General features: G+C 38.5%; 2 protein-coding genes across 4 annotated transcripts; one reads left to right on the forward strand and one right to left on the reverse strand.

Annotated features, from left to right (window-relative positions):
- Nucleotides 1-3625: 3625 nt before the first annotated feature.
- CEP19 (centrosomal protein 19) lies at nucleotides 3626-6709 on the reverse strand. 2 transcript variants are annotated; one of them, XM_054983580.1, is made up of 3 exons: nucleotides 6664-6709; nucleotides 5982-6183; nucleotides 3626-4304 (listed from the first exon to the last, which is right to left on the reverse strand). In XM_054983580.1, exons 2-3 carry the CDS (start codon nucleotides 6109-6111, stop codon nucleotides 3943-3945), a joined length of 492 nt encoding a protein of 163 aa, XP_054839555.1. In that variant the 5' UTR covers nucleotides 6112-6183; nucleotides 6664-6709; the 3' UTR covers nucleotides 3626-3942. The 2 variants fall into 2 exon arrangements, with proteins under 2 accessions (XP_054839555.1, XP_054839556.1); XM_054983581.1 differs by having other exon boundaries at nucleotides 6462-6679.
- A 278-nt stretch (nucleotides 6710-6987) lies between these two features.
- Nucleotides 6988-16560, forward strand: PIGX (phosphatidylinositol glycan anchor biosynthesis class X). Of its 2 annotated transcripts, none has more exons than XM_054982094.1 (7): nucleotides 6988-7052; nucleotides 8567-8645; nucleotides 10918-10975; nucleotides 12800-12941; nucleotides 14609-14822; nucleotides 15059-15159; nucleotides 16033-16560. In XM_054982094.1, exons 2-7 carry the CDS (start codon nucleotides 8579-8581, stop codon nucleotides 16189-16191), a joined length of 741 nt encoding a protein of 246 aa, XP_054838069.1. In that variant the 5' UTR covers nucleotides 6988-7052; nucleotides 8567-8578; the 3' UTR covers nucleotides 16192-16560. The 2 variants fall into 2 exon arrangements, with proteins under 2 accessions (XP_054838069.1, XP_054838070.1); XM_054982095.1 differs by lacking the exon at nucleotides 6988-7052 and adding an exon at nucleotides 7093-7178.
- The last annotated feature ends 3204 nt before the right edge of the window (nucleotides 16561-19764 follow it).

Consider the following 19764-nt stretch of genomic DNA (forward strand, 5'->3'; position numbering starts at 1 on the left):
GGCAAAAGGCACTCCTACAGCCACAATCCTAACATTCATATTCAATGTACAGTCCAGCAGCACCTCAAACTATGCATCTCCTCCTTAAAGGAGAATGCAATCCCATCCACGACAGGTCAATCTGCAGATCATCTGAAGTATCAATCAACAGAACTGCCAGTTTATCTGGATTAAGTTTAATTTGTTCACACGCATCCAGTTTGTTTTACGTTGTGCAGCCTTCCCAGAATTTAGTGAACAAGAAAGAGCTGTCATCTGCATATTGATATCTCAGCCCCAATTTCAGACAATCTTCTTCAATGGTTTCCTGTAAACGTTAAACAGTACAGGGGACAAGATAAATCACTGGGGTAGAAAACCAGATCCCTAGAACTACCTTCTGAACCTTCAGAGAACGAGCTGAGCCACTGGAGTTCATGACCAACCAATTCCTTCCCTGTGTAGGAACCCAGGTTCCAGTCAGGCCCTAATTTAGCTGAAATGCCTTTCCGTGGTACCTCAGAGAATGATGTTCAGTCCCTGCTGGAGAGAAAACCAAAAAAAATCAGCAGAAAATCTCTCAGAACCATTAAACAACCAGTAGAATACATGACCATCCAGAGGCAGATTAAAAATTAGTTCCCTATCCCTGAAAAATCTCTCAGAGTGGTTGCTAAAGGAAAGCATTATTCTCCCAGGTGGACAGTCTCCCCGCTTTCAGTTTCTGGGCTGTATGTTTTCCACTTGGGTCAACAAATACTTTGTAAGGTAAAGGTGGAAAGATGCGCATACATGGAAAATTGTGTAAGTGAATTTTTGATTATCAGTGGTAACAAGTCTTCCAAATAGCAACTCAGAAAAAGACAGCAAAGAGGCCACAGTTGTACTTTCCCAGAACACACAGATCAAAATCTGTAATGCTGCAGATAAGCAAGAGCTTCTCAGAAATGTCAAGCAGAATGGTAACAGGTTAAGATGTGAGAGTTCTTCTCATTGAACTCATTATGACTTTTTCTGAGTAAATGTGTACAATTTGCAGTGCAACATATTTTAAACAGAACTGTGGCATCTCTAACTGGAGGCAACCTGACACTTTTGCATTAGACTCTTCGTGGTGGTTAACTATCATAGATGAAGATCAAGTGAAATTTTGGGACTTACCTTGTCTTTATTTTGAAGGTGTGGTAGTAAGAACGTGGTCTTCAAAAAGTCCCCCCCACAGGTTAATTACATGTTCTGTCATTTCAAGAAAATAACACAATCAAAATTAATCACATAACTTCTAATAGTTTTAGACCACCATAGATTGTACAATGTCCAAGCACAGCAATATAACTTATTTGCAATCTGTTTCATGTCTGAGAAGTTTTTAATGATTGTGATACAGAATGCCTACCAAGTACAGAGGGTTACAAAAATAATCTACAAATAATAAAACATTGCCCTCTGGGGACAAAAGTATGTAGTTGTTTGTTTAGTATTTTTTAAAATATACATGTATTATTGCAGAAGCAATACTTGGGATCTGAATATGTATCTTGGGATTTGAATATATGTATGTGAGATGGTAATGGGATTGGATAAAAAGTATATAGTGATGATCAAGAGCTGATGTGGCTCTGCAAGTGTAGAGCCCTACACCTTTACAGGAAAAATAACAGAGGCCCAGAAAGAATATCCCTGGAAGCAGAGAGCAAGTACTAGCATGTGGAGGGGGAGGCAAGTATATGTAGAGAGAAAATGAGAATTGTTAGTCGTGACCACAATCTTTTCTTTCTGCCAGTGCAGGAAGCTGCAGTGTCAACTTCGGGGAGATTGTTCTCAAACCTAGAAGGATTCTGGGTCTTTTAAGGGTTTTTTCACCTTCTAGGGGCAACTAGACTCCTTTTGAGGCAAATGGAGACTGCTCCTTCTCTATTAACACACACACACACACACGCCCCAAGCCTCATATCTCCCACTCAGAATCTTGGTGAACAGGACCTGCCCTTTACTTCACAAAAGATTGTGAGAGGAAGGAGAGTTGGACAGAATTAATGGCTTCAACTATGTAGGTCTGCATATACAGTGAAGGGTGAGAGAATATGTTATCTCCTCTAGCAGAGGCAGAACTCTTGACAATGCAAACTCACCTATTAATAAATGCTGCTAAGTGAACCACAATATTCCTGCGTAATTATATAACAGTATTTCTGGGTCTACAGTCAGATCTTTCTACTGCCAAATAACAGAGATCAAATATTTTTAATTCTTCATTGATGCATCACACTCCTCACAGAATGGGTCCGGATGAACCAGACACAGTCTCTTGCAAGGCCTATGGAAAGTTATTTCTAAAAACTGGACAACTCCATTGAATGGTGCTATTTAATTTCCTGAAAGGTACGTTCTATTGAAATCCTTCAAATGAAATTTATCTATGTTGAAGGAACTAGAACCACTCTAATAACATCAACCAGCCAAGATTATCTTGCGGTGACTGAAGACCTTATAAATACATTAAAAGTGGCAGTATATTCCATTTTATCTTTTGAGGGATATACTGGCAAGTTCTGCTCCAGTAATCAAATAGCATAAGACATTCCATATATTTGCAGTAGACTGGTGTGTGGCAGGGAGTAGACAAAATCTAATGGAGAGATAGTATTCCTGCAGTAGGATAGAGGTGCGCTGCATTTTCATTTTTTAAATATATAAACTTACATATGTACTCTACCACAAAAGAGAGAGCACTACCTCTCTCAAACTGTAGACAGCAGGACTCAGCTTACCTTCTAGCAGCTTCTCACTCAGGTAAAAACAATCACAAAATCGGCAAACACAATGAAAAGATTTGCAGTTAATAGGGGACTTTCAGGGGTTCCTTATCAGTTTTGTATTACTCAGTTGAAAATCCCCCACTCTCACAGGATACAGAAGGAACTGACAAAGAAAACACATACTAATAATATTTTCCCATGTGCCTTTCAGGATCACTCTGTTTATTATCTATCATAACTACAGGTGAATCTCTAGCCAGAAGCAAAAAATTCCAGGGCATATTATGCTGTAATTTCAGCCCCCTGTCATGTCAATGCATTCCTATATAAGAATGATTAGAATGCCTTTGGAGCATCAGATGAAAGAGACAGAATATGCAAATACAACTTTGGCACCAGTATTAAAGCTTTTCATACTTACTGGTCTGCTGTTTTGTCATGTCTGACCATTGAGATTATAGAGGTAAGCAGTATAATAATAAAGCTTTCAAGTCAGCAGCACATACACGTTCAATTCATCTTCTAAATAGTTAACATTTCAGGCACAAAAATCCTATGAACTGAAACAGTGAAAAGAATTATTTTAAACACAGCACAACATATTTAAACATTAAAGTTCTGATGACCATGTTGATTTTTTTCCTCCACAAAGCAAAGGATTATGATATTTGTATGTAACAACATTATATGTGTAATACTTTGTAGTTGATGTTCTTGTTCAACTGGAAAAAAGAGAAGCAAACAAAAAAAACAGTTAGACTATCAAATTATGGTTTCTTAGCAAACTGAAAGGAAAATGAGAAGCAATAAATAAGATGTAACATTATCTGCACTGTTACAGTTTTGCACCATTACTGTTTTTTAAAAGTTAAGACCACACACAGAAGTTCTGTTGAGGCAGATTCACTATTTTTATTTTAAAAGGGTGTGTGCCAGTGTGAAGAACTAACCAATGGTCTGTAAATACCTCTTTGACTCCGATCATATATTTTTACATAGCATCTCAGAAGACTTTTTTCTCAGCTTGTAAAACATGTAAAGAGAAAGACATAAGCATGAATCTATCTTGATAGTACAAATGAATGTTAAGATTAGTCAAGTTCTGTTGCTACAATACAGCAGTGCATTTTCAGCATGACAAGTGGACAGTCCTTCCCGCTGTAATCAGACAAGTCTCCATGAATCCAAAGAGCTTGTTTATGGGTCAAAATTCATCATCTGAATCTGCATCCCAGCCACAGGATTCAAGCTCCTCATCTTGTGGGAACTCCACTTCTACATTGTAGACAAAATCAGGGTCATCCTTTTTTTTCCTGTTCTTTTCAAATAGCTCATCCATTATTTTTTTCCTTTTGGCAAGCTCCTTGTCATCAAGTTTGTTCAGGTTCTCCTCAGGGTCAATTGTTTCTTTCAGCTGTATTTGCTCTAGACTCTGAGTCAAACTTTGTCCTTCTAAATGGCCTCTCAGCAACCAGTGTAACTTTTGTAACTGTTCCATTGAGATTCCTTCCAAATAAGTCTTGTGTCGAGGGTTATTCTTTAGTTGCTCTGCTGCCCTGCTGCAATCTGCACCAAAGAGAAATCAAGGCAAGGTAACAACAAACAAACTCCCAAAACATTTGGTTGCAGACACATGCCTATAATTTGCAAACTGATCATACATGAATCTACTGGGTGTCTGGAAGAATACAAGGAAGCACTTTCGTTGGTCAAGTGTCACAGATGCACTATTGCTAGAATAGTCAATACTTTAGTTCAAGTTTTAAAGTGTACATGCTGCTGAAAGTCCTTGGGACACAGAGCCTTCTGTGCTGAAGGCCATATTATACTTTGCACTGTTGTACTTTGTGTAGGGAAGCTGACATCACACAGCATCTTTCTCTTTTTGTCCCTTTTCTCCTATTTGTCCCTTTTCTCCTATAGTTCAGATGTATTGTTTATCCTTCTACCTGTATGTCTCAAATATCACAGTTCCTAGTTGTGCCTTGCCTATTTCCTTTCTAGACTGACACCCTTTACCTACCTTTAGAGCCTCTTCCTCCACTTCCCAGAAAAGATCTAATTTATTTTTATTTATATATTTATTCAATTTATACTCCACCTTTCTTCCAAATGGGAACCCAAAGAAGCTTACATCATTCTTCTCTTCTCCATTTTATACAACGAAGCAACTATACAATTAAATAGTGCAACACTGGCCAGATATAACTGTAGCAAGTTTATGTAGCTGTACAAATGCACAACAAATGAACAAGAGTTTTTAAAAGCCTACATGAACCAGATGGGAAAAAATGTTCATTTTGCTATATGCTTCCTCAAGAATAATGGACAAAAGGAACAGGAGAGAGCATAACAGCAAAACCCTAAGCAGAGTTACTCCAGTTTAAGACCTTTGATTTCACTGTAATTTAGGATTTCACCACTTTTTTCCCACAGGCAAAACTGAAGTACTGGAGTACATGTTAGGTTTCTGTCCATGTACATTTTGTTGTGCTCTATAATAGAATATAACTTACAAATCAAGGGATGTAACAAACATAACAAAAAGCTTATAACCTTTTAGCTATGGGGATGAGCTCATTTTTTTCAAATAAAATGACGTGCATAATAGTGAAAAACTGGTTCAGCGGATAATTTTGCTTCTAACTCCACCTGCTGTTTACCTTTTTTAAAAAGTGCCATGTGAACATTTATTCCTTTATCTCTGCACTCATCACTTTACTGGTAAAAAGGGTGAATTTAAAGAATACTAAATTGCTCTGAGAACTTCTAGGAGCAGTTTCTTGGCACCTTCATAGGAGCTCACCCAATCAACACCATGAGCAATGGCTGCACCCTTACAAAATTCTGATAGATAGCACATGACCCTAGAAAGGAATACATATGATCAAGCTGAAGGCAATAAGGATGCTTCCAGATTGGCTCACTTCTCTGTGCTGCTTAGTACTTTTCTTCTTCCCAGAAAAAAATTCAATATGGGAACTAAATGGATGAAGCCACATTTTTTCCAAACATGCAAATAATACAGTTGCTATATGTGATAACGTCTGTTAAATCTTAATTAAATGTTAACATGTGGTATCACTATATACAAGACTTATGAACTGTCTATACTTAAAGAATTCGTTTCCTGTAAACTGTCCAGTCTGCTTTCTGCTAGACAAACTGCTGTGGTAACAATGATTATAGCTACCTATTTTGGAAAGGGACAAAATGTAAGCTAGTAGAATAAACATGCTGTACCTGAGAATTTGGAGAAATTCCGAACAGGCATAATGCGCTTACGTACATTATTCTTGAGCCGATCTTCATAGATTAAAATAATAGATGGAGGCTGTAACTGAATGCCACACTTCTTTGCAACGAAAGCCATTCTAGCTCCTGCTATAGCTTTAATTCAAAAATATCATTCTCATTTGTGCCCATGTAGCAATTTGAAATTCATCTGTTAAGAAGACCAAAGACAGGGCAATATTTAAAAGGACCAGGAAATTCCTAATGCTTTAATTAAATGTAATTCTTCGAAAAGTTTTATAAAAAAATGTTTTTTAAAGCCATTTTAACCGTAGCTGGCTTCAATGAGGCATGCTTAAATTCTGTGCCCAATTAAAATTCTGAAGAAAGCAGCAGCTTCGAACCATAAAAATCAGCTAGTTTATTAACACTGTCTTCAACGGGGCCAAGCAATTTACAAGACAAATTCTGTGACATTAGATGGTTTACATCACATTCAACTGCATACGACGCTATCTTCCACGTAGTCTTCACTCAGGAGATTTCTTAGCTTTAATGCAGTTTGTTTCAGAAGAGAGGCGAGCCGAGATCTGCTTGTTCGCCTCCATTATTTGGTCGTATTCAGACACAAACATTTTTAAAACTAGGCATGCGATAACACCCCCTGCAGCTTCTTCAGGAATCGACATACCGAACTCTCTCTCTCCCTCTCTTCTCTCCGATTCATCACCATAACGACCGCTAGGCGCCGTAGCTATGGCAGGCCCCTCAACCATTCCACCACACAAATGCCTGTAAGGAAAAAAATAATTTGCCAAGATTAGAAATAGCTGCCTGTTCCTTCCCTTGTTTGGTGCCTAATTAATATCAGTTTGGGCTTCCCTAACAAAAAAAAGTGACGGATTAACCAAGCATTCCAAGCAGGCGTAAGTAAGACAGCCCTCTGGGCGGGCACAGAAAAGGCAGTGAGTGTATGAGTAAGGTTAAATCTCTTCCTATGAGGGAGGCGCTAAACTCGTCAGGGCGGGTTTCGTCTCCTTTCGGGCGACAGTCAGGAGAAGAGATTGGCAGCGGACTAGGGTGGGTGTTGGTGGGCAGTTGTTGCCTCAGTATAAGAGGGAGGGGCCGTCTGTCCAGGTCCTGCTAGCCTCTAGCCAGATGTCGTGAGGAAGCGGTGGAGATGCCTGTTTGAAGCCGCTTCTCCCGGTAGAGAGATGCACCCGCAGCCCTCGCTTTCAGATTAGTTTTCTGTGACTGTTAGGGGAGATGTTTGGACAGTCTTGCTTCTTGTACATGGGAAATTAGGTTTGCTTAATTGATCGCCTGCTGTTGTTTAGCTTACCCTTAACAGAACAGATGGGCAAGGTCAAACTGCACCTTGTTTCGCACAAGCCTTTTCCGAATTGCAAGCAGTCTTCGTTAAGCTCAGCACTCTAAATATGCAGTGATCGGGACATGGAGAATCTTGTGTGGAAAATGCACAAGTATGGCACATAGAATAATGCAATGGGATGTATGGTAAATAACAAATGGCTTGTTGTCACACAGGGACTTGAGGTCTCAAATATGTATGTGTGCATGTTATATGAGGGGTGTGTGTATGCAAACCTCTGCATCTGTGTGAAGTGTGCCTGTGACCTTTGATATATAGGTAGAACACTGCAGGCTGGAACAGAAAAAACATGTCCCCAGTTTTCTTTCAAAGAGAAAAAGAAGTGGGAACAGGCAGGACTGCTTTGTGTAGACCATCGTGCAATATTTATCTGATTGCCATGCTGCATGTGTAGTGAATAGATAGTCTGCACCTTCCTTTAGTCCTCGCTGTAGGATATCCTTTCCTGCTAATGCTTCCTTCCATGACATACATGTTGCTTTCTGAGAACAAGGTCCAGGTCCAGTAGCACCTTCAAGACCAACTAGAACTTGGAAATCTGGTTGGTCTTGAAGGTGCTATTGGACCAGATCATGCTTTTCAGCTGCTGGCCAACACAACTACTAATGTTGCTTTCTGATTTCCAGGGATACAGGTGGAAAGGCAGCTGCCTGTTCTAATCAATGATAATATAAGAGGTTAATGCCATCTAACTCCCCTTGCTTGGTTGTAGTGTTCTGACCATTATGATTAGAGTGTTTGCATGATTAATACTGATGATATTATATTAAATTGGTGTTAATTTTGTCACAAATATGGGATCTCAGACACATACGAATGAGGATACAGCACAAAACAGTAATTTGAATGGTTAATTGTAGGGCCAGTTTGAATATAATAGTTTCCTTTTTATATAACAACCATTTTCATACTTGAATGTATATCTGTGGATTTTGGAAATCACAGGTTCCAGATTGATTGAGAATTGTGTTTCAAGGAGCTTTCAAACAAGAGCATTTTAATTTGATCTTTCCATCATTGAAAAGTTCTAGGTTTCTCAGTATTTTAGTGCAATTCAAAAATGTGGGGACTTATTTTTTCTTTTCATGTGAGTTAAACAGTAAAGGGTTACGTCTAGATTGAAAAACGGCAATTTTGACAGAAACAATTATAAACTTTGTGTCAATAGCTGCTTGTCATATATGATTTTTTTCCTTTGCAGCTTCATTTCCAGATGCCTCTTTGGTTGAGTAACTTCTCATTTTGGATATTTTTTTTTGTTTCCATGCTGGAGCACATATGTAAGTTGAAATCTTTCCCCCCTAAAGCTAGAGAGAAAACTGTATAAAGCAGTATTGATTGATTGATTGATTTGATTTGATTTCTACCCCGCCCTCCCCACAAATGGGCTCTAGTGCCTTGAATTTCATTTTTTTTGTTATATGTTACTTATAGTCTGGCTTTCTCACTGAAATGCAAGGTGGATAACATAGTATAAATCAATACAATCAACAGCTGGGACATTCAGTAAACAATACAATAGGGAAAGGATACCAGAAATTTGAAAACAAGCAAAAATCTGAATAGAGAGCTGAAAAACAATGCTGAAATAAAATATAAGCAGATTGATAGGACATATTAAACAACGTGAAACTATCCAGTAGAAGCATACTTACAGTAACAGACAGTACACAGTACTATAGTCCCTGTCCCAGTCCCTCTTACAGCAAAGCCCCATTACCTGTGTAAGAAAGCCCTCCTGAGTAATTTGGTTTTGTGCAGTTTACAGAAAACCAGGAGAGTGGAAACTTTCCTGACCTCTTCAGGCAGGCTGTTGCATAAGGCAGGAGACCCTAGAGTGTGTGTGTGTATGGGTAGCTGTTGATTTTGTCCATTTGCAGTGTGGTATCTGCAGAAGGCCATATTCAGATGAGTGAGACTGCCATGGCGGAACATAAGAGAGATGGTTCTGTAGATATGAGGGACTAAGGCCATAAACAGCTTTGTATGTGATAGCAAAAACCTTGGATTGAGCCTGGTAACTACAGTGACTGCAGAATGGGAGTAATATGCTTGTAGAACCTAGCTCCTGAAAATAGATGAGCTCCGGCGTTCTGCACCAACTGCTTAATTATGGGTTATAATGTTACATTTTTAATTTAATGTATTTCCATTCATGCATTGTCTTTACGTGATTAATTTTAGCAGACTTCTAACTTGCATGGCTTATTCAGTCAGCTTATTTGCATTTTCTTTTTATTTATGTGTATTTTATGCTGTGGAGTAGGCCAGAAGAGCATCTCTAACCTGCTGTGAAGTGATTAGATTCTATGAATATACCAAAATAGTCTTTGAGAATAAATAATATAAATAATAAATTACAGCCTGTTCTAGCAAGCCACACTTTCTTCAGCTGATTTATTTATTTACTTATTTATATCCTGCCTTCCTCCCCAATGGGAATGTAAAGCAGCTTACATTGTTTTCCTCTCCTCTAGTTTATGTTCACAACAATCCTGTGAGGTAGGTTAGGCTGAGTGTGTGTGACTGGCCCAAGGTCATCCAGCAAAATTCCATGGCAGAGTGAAGATTCAAGCCCAAATCTCCCAGATCCTAGTCTGACACTAGGAGCCAGTTTGGTGTAGTGGTTAAGAGCACGGGACTCTAATCTGGAGAGCCAGGTTTGATTCCCCACTCCACCGCTTGAAGCCATCTGGGTGACCTTGGGCTAGTCACAGCTCTCTGGAGCTCTCTCAGCCCCACCCACCTCACAGGGTGTTTTGTTGTGGGGATAATGACATACTTTATAAACCGCTCTGAATGGGCATTAAGTTGTCCTGAACGGTGGTATATAAATTGAATGTTATTATTTATTATCTAACCTCTATACAACACTGGGTGTCACTGGTTGTGAGATTCTTCTGTCTGGTCAGAGAAGGAAATAATACATTCAGCAACTAGAGAGCCTTGTTATGTTTCTCTGTAAAGGAAGACAGAATGGAGGTTTCTGTTTCCTTCTAACTTCTTTTCTTTCTCTGTCTCTCTCTACCAAAGAGCATGAATAGAAATACAAAGGGCGCTGCAAGCCTTATATTTGCTCCAGTTGGAGGCAGCAATCGGATCTTATTTATTTACTTTTACATGCACACATATGCATGTACACATGCACCTTTCTCCTTGACCTAAGGCAGTTTACAAGTAATAATTAAAACATTTCAAATTAAAACCAAATAAAATACCATCCCCCAAAAGATGCCTGCTGCGCATGCCCCATATCAAAAGCCCTGGCAAAGAACAAGTTTTGCAGTGTCTCCTGAAGGTCTCTGATGGGGTTCCCCTCACTTCTTCAGAGAGCCCATTTGACACAGCAGGGATCACCATGGAAAAGGCCCAGACTTTGATGCCATTTATATTGAATCCTATTTGTCTTTTAGTTTGTCTAATAAAATGTGAAGTCATAAACGTAGAAGAATATTCAAAATCTTTGCGCTGAAGTGGCCTTTTTTGTTATTGCAAAGTATGTTAATATTGATGATAGAAGATTTTTCTTGTAATTTTTGTTTCATCTTATAGTTGCACAGAATTTTTGTCCAGAGGTCACACAATGGCTTTTGAAAGATGGCTTTCACAGGTAAGTTTATGACAAGTAGGTGTTAGACCGTGCTTCTGTTATAGTGGTTATTAAGACCTGAATCCTTCAAACTTTTTGCACTCACCTAACTAGCAACAATGCCCATTGTGTGAAAAAATACAACTGGCTCTAGCAAACTAGTTAGTTTGCATCTAACTAGCAACAATGCCCATTGTGTGAAAAAATACAACTGGCTCTAGCAAACTGATTTGGCGAGCCCCTCCTGGCAGCAATTGGGCACTTTGCAGCAGCTTTGAGGCCAGAGTCGTTGGCAGTGCACCTGCGTGAGGATAAAAAGTGAGTCATCACCAATATAGCTTGCCAAGTGGCCCTGATCTATGGATACTTAAATCCAGAGATTTGTGCCATGAACAGATAAAATAAACTTTCCTACATGCCTGAAAAATGCCCCAGGGTTGCAGAAAAATTGGAAATCTAAAAAAAATGATAAAAGGAGTGCTTGTAGCTTCAACCAGACACTTTCAGTGCCTGTTGCTAGACAACCATAACAGTTTAGTTGGTATTCCAGGTTTGGTTGCTGTCAGTAAAAAGCAGGGCTTTCCAGGGTTGATTTGGCCTTTGAGAGAGGACTCTTCAGGGCCAGACTCTGCAGCAACCACCAAGTGACTAAATAACATGAGACTTGCTTGACTTTCCCAGTCCTGGCTGCTTGCTACTATTCAGAAGCAGCCTCCCCCCCCCGCCCAAAAGCCAGTGTTGTGGTTAGAGTTTCAGAGTAGGATGTGTGAGACCTAGGTTCAAATTACCACTTTGCTGTGGAAGCTCACTGGCTGACTGATCCAGTCCATTCTCAGTCTAGCCTACCTCTCAGGGTTGTGTGAGGATAATATGGAGGAAAGGAGAATGAAGTAAGCTGCTTTGTGGAGAATGGCAGTATAAAAATGAAGTAAAGTAAGAAATATAGGTGAAGGAGGGACAGCTAAAAGGTAAGTTTGGTGGGTTTCAAGGAGAGCAGAGTGTAGGGAAAGGTGAGCATATAGAGGCTGCCTGGAGGAGGGGAAGAGGAAATAGTGTGGGGAAGGGGATACAGGGGAAAGTGAAGTACCCCTTCAAGTCCTTGCAGGTTCCCACTGGACCCATCTCAGTTGGCACCACACAACTGGGCTACAGGGGAGTGGCTGCTGGGGGTGAGGGAAGGTGAAGACAATGGGACAGTCAAAGGTGGATGGGAAGGAGAGAAGAAAGCAGGAAAAAAGAGAGAGGCTATGGGGGCGGCCAAGGAAGGGAAAGGGGACATGTGGAGGAGGGGTAAATAATATGCCCCTTGCAAGACCTTGAGGGTCCTCACTTGTGTAGTCTAATGGACAAGGAAACTGATTTATACCAAAGAAAATGGATTTGCAATAACATACCATTAATACCTAATTATCCATATAATTTCCAGGCCGTGTTTGGCCATATGGAATTATAAGTTGTTCAGTGAACCATCTACTTCCGTTAACGTTGTATACTGGACAACCACTGTAGATACTGAACTTGATAGGGACTACTTCTGAGCTTCAGTCCTCCAGTAGTACAGAGATGATGGCAATGCTTTATAGTGTGAGTAGGGATGACAATAGAACTTGCAATCTGATTTTATAAATACTCATCCAGAAATTAGTTCAGTGAGGATGACTGTAGCCCCAGAACACAAATAGCAGATGAAGTGTAAAAATACAATTTTAGATTCTTAAAAGTGTTTTACATGCAGAAGTAAAACTGTTATTTTTTTGAGATTGCTTGAATTCTTTGACATGAATTTAGTGTGTTGAAAGAGCTTTTCATTTGTCTTTATTGGTCTTTATTTTTTCTGTATGTTAGAGATCTCCTGACTAGGGTAAACCTTGGTACAGTTGATGAAGGCACAGGAAACTGCATGGTGGCAATTAAAATTCACCTTCCAAAAGGATTATATGTGGATCCCTATGAACTGATAACTTTACATAAACACAATATCACTGAGGTATGACTTTGGATGATGTTCAGCCAAGATAATTTGGAAAAAGGCACAAAATGGCATTCAGTGAATATACCCATAAAGTTATGCTTCCAGCGGCACGCTATCACTTGGTCTTTGTTGGAAGCAAATAGATTTATGCTTTACCACCAAACTGTAAATAGCCTAAACTGGATTTAATCTAGTGGAAGTGTATGTATTTGATCTTTCTTCTTTCCTTTGTGAACATTTCTTTTAAATGTTTAGGGTTTTTGAGGCTGAAGTGCCCTTAATATTTGAACTAGTTATCATCCTGCATATCTATGTTTCATGGAACTGAAACTCTCCAATGCCAGTTTTTGTGAAAATATCCATTTAAAAAATCTTCACATCTAGGGTACACCAGGTTTGGGAAAATCCGTAATTGTTTACCAGGTATTTATTCACTAAAATTAGCACTCTTCTGAGGTTAGATGAAGAAAAATATATTTCTCTGATGTTTTTGAAAAATTGAAAATGTGAACAATTGGGTTGCCATCAGGTGAAAACCACTGGACACCAGTGCTCTGAAAGCACATGGGAGGATTATTGAAAATGCTAGCTCTAATGTTTCTAGGTTCATTTTTTTACAGAGCAAGCCTAAGCAGGTCTACTTGGAATCCTACTAAGGTCTATTTAGTAAGGCTTTCTCCTAGAAAAGTCTTTTTAGGATTGTATTGTGTTTACAAACCCATTGAAGATACGAACTTTTATCACATCAGAAAGATAAGTTACTGCTTTGCAAATTCTGCAAGATCTACATCTCAGACTCATATTTGACTGCTGACACTTCTGTCAGTTTTCATCTGAACTTTACTTACGTTGTTAAAACACAATGTTTGGTTTAAGTTGCCTCAGCTCCTACTTCAGGCGCTGAAAATAGCCACATTGACAGTCAGACAGGAGTGGAGCTTGACCCTTTTACTCAAATTGGGCTAAGAGCTCTGCCTTCACCGAGGCCCTGACTCTCCAACGCCTGGGTTCATCTTTCGAGTATACTCACATCTCAGTCAGTAAATCCAGACATCGCTTTAATAAAATATATTTTATTAGCTTTTAGAGAGTGTTACAAAGCATGAAAGCACTCCAACAGTTAAAAGATATAAAACAAATAACCTTATTACTACTAAACTGAAATCTATCTAAAACTTTAAGAAATTACTAACTTAAGCTTCTCTAGTTGGCGTCCAGTGGTGGGTAGGTAACATGTACTCAGAAGCCATCTTTTCTAATCCTCAGCACATCACCAGGCAACACTTGAGCCAATCAGGGGCAAAGCAACTAATTGGCATTACTGCTATGAAAACATTCAGAGAGGATAGATAGAACTCTCTAAGACAGGTCTTCAAGGCTGTTTCACTAGGAACTCAGAGATTGCTTGCAGGTGTTGTTGATTAGCTGAGCCAGCATGTTTCAACTATGTCTGGGTCTGCAAATACTTCATTGACCCACACTGAACCAATGTTCTGCCATCCTTGCTGGAATCCTATGCATTAGGTCCAATTTCCATGCACACAAGTAAGTAGCATATGACACTGGAATCAGCTTTGGGGCTGTTCAGTGGACTAGATAACATTGAGTATTACTGTCTACAACAGGACTGTGCTTTGTAACGGTACTGGGCTTTTAATGATGCTTTTGTTCTTTTTGTGCAGGCTTTGGTGGTTGCTGATTATGTAGATCTGGAAGTTCCTGAGTATTTAGCCGCTGAAATTATTGTCCTCGTTTACATGAAACCTGATCCTGACTGCTTATATTGTTTTAGAGCAATTTTACCTCTGCACTGCCGGTACCACCAGCCAGCAGAGGTTGATGGAGAAATCTCTGTCATACTGAAAAGTCCCGAAATATTGATCCATTGCCAGAAATGTAAGAAACGTTGGACATCTTTTGGGAATAAGAAAAGGGTAATAATTAGAACAGGATTTAAAAAGACTCCATAGAATCATGAATCTTGGTATTGGTGAGGAATCTTATATATTGGTAGAAATATGAGGGAGATGCCTAAGCAGGATTTCCAAATTTAGGAAAGTAGTACTTAAAATTTAAGATTAAATGATTCCAGAGTATTAGGTTTGATTTATGTGTTTTTTTCTTTCTCCTAGCCTTCCTATCAACGGAATGTTTGAAAGAAACCAAAATAGAAGCTCCATGTTCCTGGAAGATTAAACATAACTGCCATTGGGATAGCATGAAGTTTCAAGCTGTGTGTTGATTATTCCTAAAATATATTTGTCTCCAGCAATTCTGAAATTCATTTATTGACTGTACTTCATTTATTTATTCATTTATGGACTGAAATTAATTTATTTCAGTCCATTGACAATGGATTAGATCCTAACTGGCAAGTTCCACTGCTTCGCACTGCAGACTCCCTCCATGTCAATCCTTAGGGCCACTTACGCCTCAGGAGCAGGATTTTGTGTAGAATAGTGGGCTGAAGTGGGAGGAGGAAGGCAGGAAAGTTTTGTTCTGCCAATGGAAATTTAATGTTGATCTAATCCAGTGCTTGGTGCTCATAGAAGAAGAAACTTGGGCTTTGCTGTGCATGTAGTTATCTTTGGACCCTGCAGAGGCAGTTCTCTGCAGGGTTTACTTCTTTTGGTACTAGGCACTTCTGTTTTTGTAATTCCAATGTTTTTCAGTGAGCTCAAAGTGCCCAACACAGAGCAGGAAAATGTTGCAGCACCCAGAGATAAGTGGCCACAGAGCAAAGGTATAGGATTCAAGCCCATGGATGCATTCTTGTGTACTAGTTAGGTTGCTTCACATTGACTTCTGTGGACTATGTAAGCACAAGATTGTAGCTCAGGTTACCATATGGATACGCTAATTGGTGGAAAGGGGAACTCTTTCTTCCACATTCTTATGCCAGTGCCCTAAGGATTATTAAAGGAGGTTGATTCAAGGAACCTTTTAAAATAGACAGGGCTGAAATAGACTCCAGTAGGTAGGCTAAAAGTCACCTGAAAAAGAAATACGGAGTTAAAATGTGGGTTATATGAAATAAACATTTTAATTAAGAGTTTATATTTGTCTTTTAAACTTTCTTTCTTTCTTTCTTTCTTTCTTTCTTTAGATAAACCGGGAACTGAAATTGCAGATACCAGTTGGGCTCAAACATCACCTTATCTTAGTATGCACAGGAACTCTTGTTACCACTATATTATGCTCTGGCCTTATTCTTTCAGCTGTATTCAAACATGGAGACTTTTTGTTGGTTCATAGCTCATTGTGAAATGAGACAAGACTTTTTTTATTTGAATCATCATGGTAAGACTGTCAAACTGTAAACAGATCGATCAAACAAGATATAGGAAGTGAAGAACAGACTTGTTGTGATTGGCACAGCATTACTATTTGGGAGTCAGCCCAGTGCCTTATAGTCAACTGTTGGGTATTATATTTGTCTGACTGTATTGCTTTTAACCAATTGTTTTTCTAGAATTTTATACAAGCTTTCGGAGTAGTCTGATAGTTATCAGATAACTGTTACATACTTTAAATTATTTTATGGTGAAACCTGTACACTGGATTGAACACATTTGATAAAACAAGTTCCAACTCTTGAAAGCTTATGCTGGAATAAATTTTGTTAAATTTCCAAGGTGCCACTGGACTTTTGTTTTATTTTGCTGCTACAAACTAACATGGCTACCTATCCTTAATTAATAAAACCCATGATTCCCAGCTCATTGCAGGTATTAACTAGCTTAGCATAACTAATTAATGGTCTCTGTATTTTTTCACAATTAGATTTGAATTTTATATTATTACATTTCACTCTGTACTTCCTACATTTCTCCTTGAACAACTGTTTGGTTGCCTTTGTCAAACCATCTACCTCCTACATGAAATTAATGCAAAGTAAGAATCTTCCCATAGCATCTGAATAAGTGGACCTTGGTCTATGAAAGCCCTTATTGCTTTGTTATATATCTGCGTGATAAAGTAGGATACAAATATATTAAAGTAAATAAATGCTTTATGTTTGCAGGGGGGGGGATTGTTAGTCTTTAAAATGCCACAAGACTCCTGTTTATTTTTGCTTTATAAGCAGTTCTACATCAAACAGAATACAAGAATTTCTTTGAGCATTAGAAAGCGAATCTTATTTATTTTATGCATGTCTAATAGTAGAGACCGATCAAATTCTAAGTGGAAATAATAACTCTTTGGAAGGAAGTTTCAAATGTACACTTTGTAAACCATATGCTATATTAATTTGAATCCCAGAGGATGATAGAGCTGATGGAATTATTCCAAGTACTGAGAAAACACTTGGAAAATCATTAGTTTTGAAAATACAAGGAAATACAGAGAGGAAATTGCTTCATTAATGGAAAAACTGAGCAGTGCCAACGATTACTAATTTTCATACTCTAAATAAGCTTCATAAGTCACTAAGGGGCATTAAGTGGCTGCTAGAATGTAAAATAAGGTTGATAGAGAAAGATGTGCCCATTTCCCATATTAGTAGAGGGTATAAAATATCTATACACTATAAATAGACTAGACTTAAATATTATTTTTGTGCTGTAGTACAGTAAAACCTGAATTCATGTAGAGAGATTATCTTACCTGTACTGTCTCTTTGTCTCTTCTGTTATTCTGCTTGGGGTTTCATCAAGAATTCATTAAAAAGGCATGTTTTGTGGCTTCTTTTGTTCCTGACGGATGAGTTACTTTGACACAGGTCTTTTGTCCTCCTTGCACAAAGTGCTGAGTGATGATAGCTGAAGCAATGCTTTAGTGAATACCTCAGTGTGAAGACTACTCTGCATCTGTTTGGGGGAAGGGAGGCCTTAAGGAAAACAACTGCAGATGTATTGTTTTTGTTGCTTATATGAACAGCTATTGCATGTGATGCCAGGTCAGCTGTGCGCTTATTGCTTGCCTTATCCATTCGCTCCTTTTAATGTAATGTCAGCTTGAGAGAGTTTTGTATTATTTTTGCATCTGCATCTACCAATGTGGTGAAAGGCGGTCTTTGTAATTGTATCTTCAACTAGTTTCAAGTTAAATATATTGCCTTTTGGTAAGATTTTATTAAAGCATATGATTTTTGAACTGCAAGTCCAGAATAATTATATAGATAGGGTGATGAAATGGAAGTAGTGCCATTTCATGTGACAAATGATAAAAATTATCACTTAAAATGAAAGGGGAAGCATGAACGTAAAACAGCATGAGATCAGTAATAGATTTTTATCAAAGTAGTACAAAGTTTTTTCCTGAATTGTTTGCAAACATTTAGAAGTTTACATATCACGTACATTAGAATTTGTTTATATTATTTCTACTAGAGGAGATTAGTTTTCATTGTCATTTTAGATGTCTAACACAGAGGTAGTTTCCAGATAAAATTGTCAGAAGTGTAGTGCTACTGTTTTCCTCACTGTGCACACAAGTACATCAATTAGATTTGTGAATTTGCTGTAGAAAAAAAATTGCATATAAGGTGGATCCAGACTAATTTTTCCACTTGTAGAATAGAACTTTCCTGCTTCCCCTTCCCGCTGCAGCCCACTAACACCCTGGCGGATAGAGTACCCTTTGGGGGGGGGGCGCGGAGAAGAAAGGGGGAAATTACCAATTTAGTCTGGATCCAACTCATACTTTCCTACACAGAATCACTTCTGTGCTGTCAAAATATGTGGTGTGGTCTGTGCCCGTAGTGCCTAAGAGAATGATGGAGCACAAGCTTCTTTAATAAGTGTATTGCTGTGAGTGTCACCTTGTTATGGCAATGATTTCAAACAAACATTTGGATTTGACTACAAATTTTAGTTTGCCACAAACTATCTTACTGCAGAGAGGGAACTACTATCTTATAACTATCTCACTGTTATCTTTACTGGAGCTAACTATCACTGCAGAGAGGGAAGGAGAGAGCATCGAAGGATTCTCCCAGGCACATATAGTAGCGAATCATCGTCTAGTTTAGTTATTTGTTAAGCCAGAGCCTCTGTTCTCTGACTTGAAAGTACAGAATATCAATCACATTTTGTCTTGCCTTTCTTGTAAGGACCTTGTTAAAGGAATTTTTGTAATAGTACTCTGCTTCCAATTTTTAAGTTCCCTACTACCACTAACCCATATATATTTCAAGACACCAAACAGTGATTACAGAAGAAAAATGGGTTTATTTCTTAAAGGAATAACCCCAGACACATTCTCCATTTCTAGGAGACGTGTAAAGACAAGTAGCATTGGAGGGCCTTATATACCCTTCAGTACTGATAGTATACAGAATAATTGCTATTTGTTTACAGAATAAAAGATCAAAGATTAGGATGAAACCCTGTAAAAATGATGCATACACCTTGTCAGACTGATGCAGAATGACATTTTCTCAGAGAACATGATATCTGACAAACTTGAGTGACGAATTATGCAAACATTTGAGAAGCTGGAGCCATGTATCTGATATATTCCTTGGGAAGGAATTCATTCATGGTTGAAATCTTACTTATTTAATTAGAATAATCAAAACAAAATGTTTACACGTTGCTCAATGACCTGTCTCATCCACTGGAGACATATGTAACAAGCAGGATATCTCGGAAGGAATGTGACACTTAGAGCAAGGCTTTATTACTTGTTTACAGATTTCTGTGTGTTGGTAGCTTGAATGTATGCTCCGAAAAAGATTTTATGAAATGGGGCCTAAAAATTCCTTAACAGACCTCCAGGCAGTGTTCATGTTTTTTTTCATCTCCATTTTATCTTCACAACAACCTTATGAGGCAGGCTAGGTTGAGAGACAGATTGGAGAGAGCTGCTGTGTTTCTATCTCTTAAGCTGTGAA

This window comes from Eublepharis macularius, chromosome 6 (genome assembly GCF_028583425.1).
Source record: "Eublepharis macularius isolate TG4126 chromosome 6, MPM_Emac_v1.0, whole genome shotgun sequence".
Classification (NCBI taxonomy): domain Eukaryota; kingdom Metazoa; phylum Chordata; class Lepidosauria; order Squamata; family Eublepharidae; genus Eublepharis; species Eublepharis macularius.

Coding starts and splice junctions, on each gene's coding strand:
- PIGX (XM_054982094.1), top strand. CDS start 8,579: ATGCCTCTTTGGTTGAGTAACTTCTCATTTTGGATATTTTTTTTTGTT. Junction 10,976..12,799: donor TTGAAAGATGGCTTTCACAG/GTAAGTTTATGA, acceptor TCTGTATGTTAG/AGATCTCCTGACTAGGGTAA. Junction 15,160..16,032: donor ATAGCATGAAGTTTCAAGCT/GTGTGTTGATTA, acceptor TTCTTTCTTTAG/ATAAACCGGGAACTGAAATT.
- CEP19 (XM_054983580.1), bottom strand. CDS start 6,111: ATGGCTTTCGTTGCAAAGAAGTGTGGCATTCAGTTACAGCCTCCATCT. Junction 4,305..5,981: donor GAATTTCTCCAAATTCTCAG/GTACAGCATGTT, acceptor TCTTTGGTGCAG/ATTGCAGCAGGGCAGCAGAG.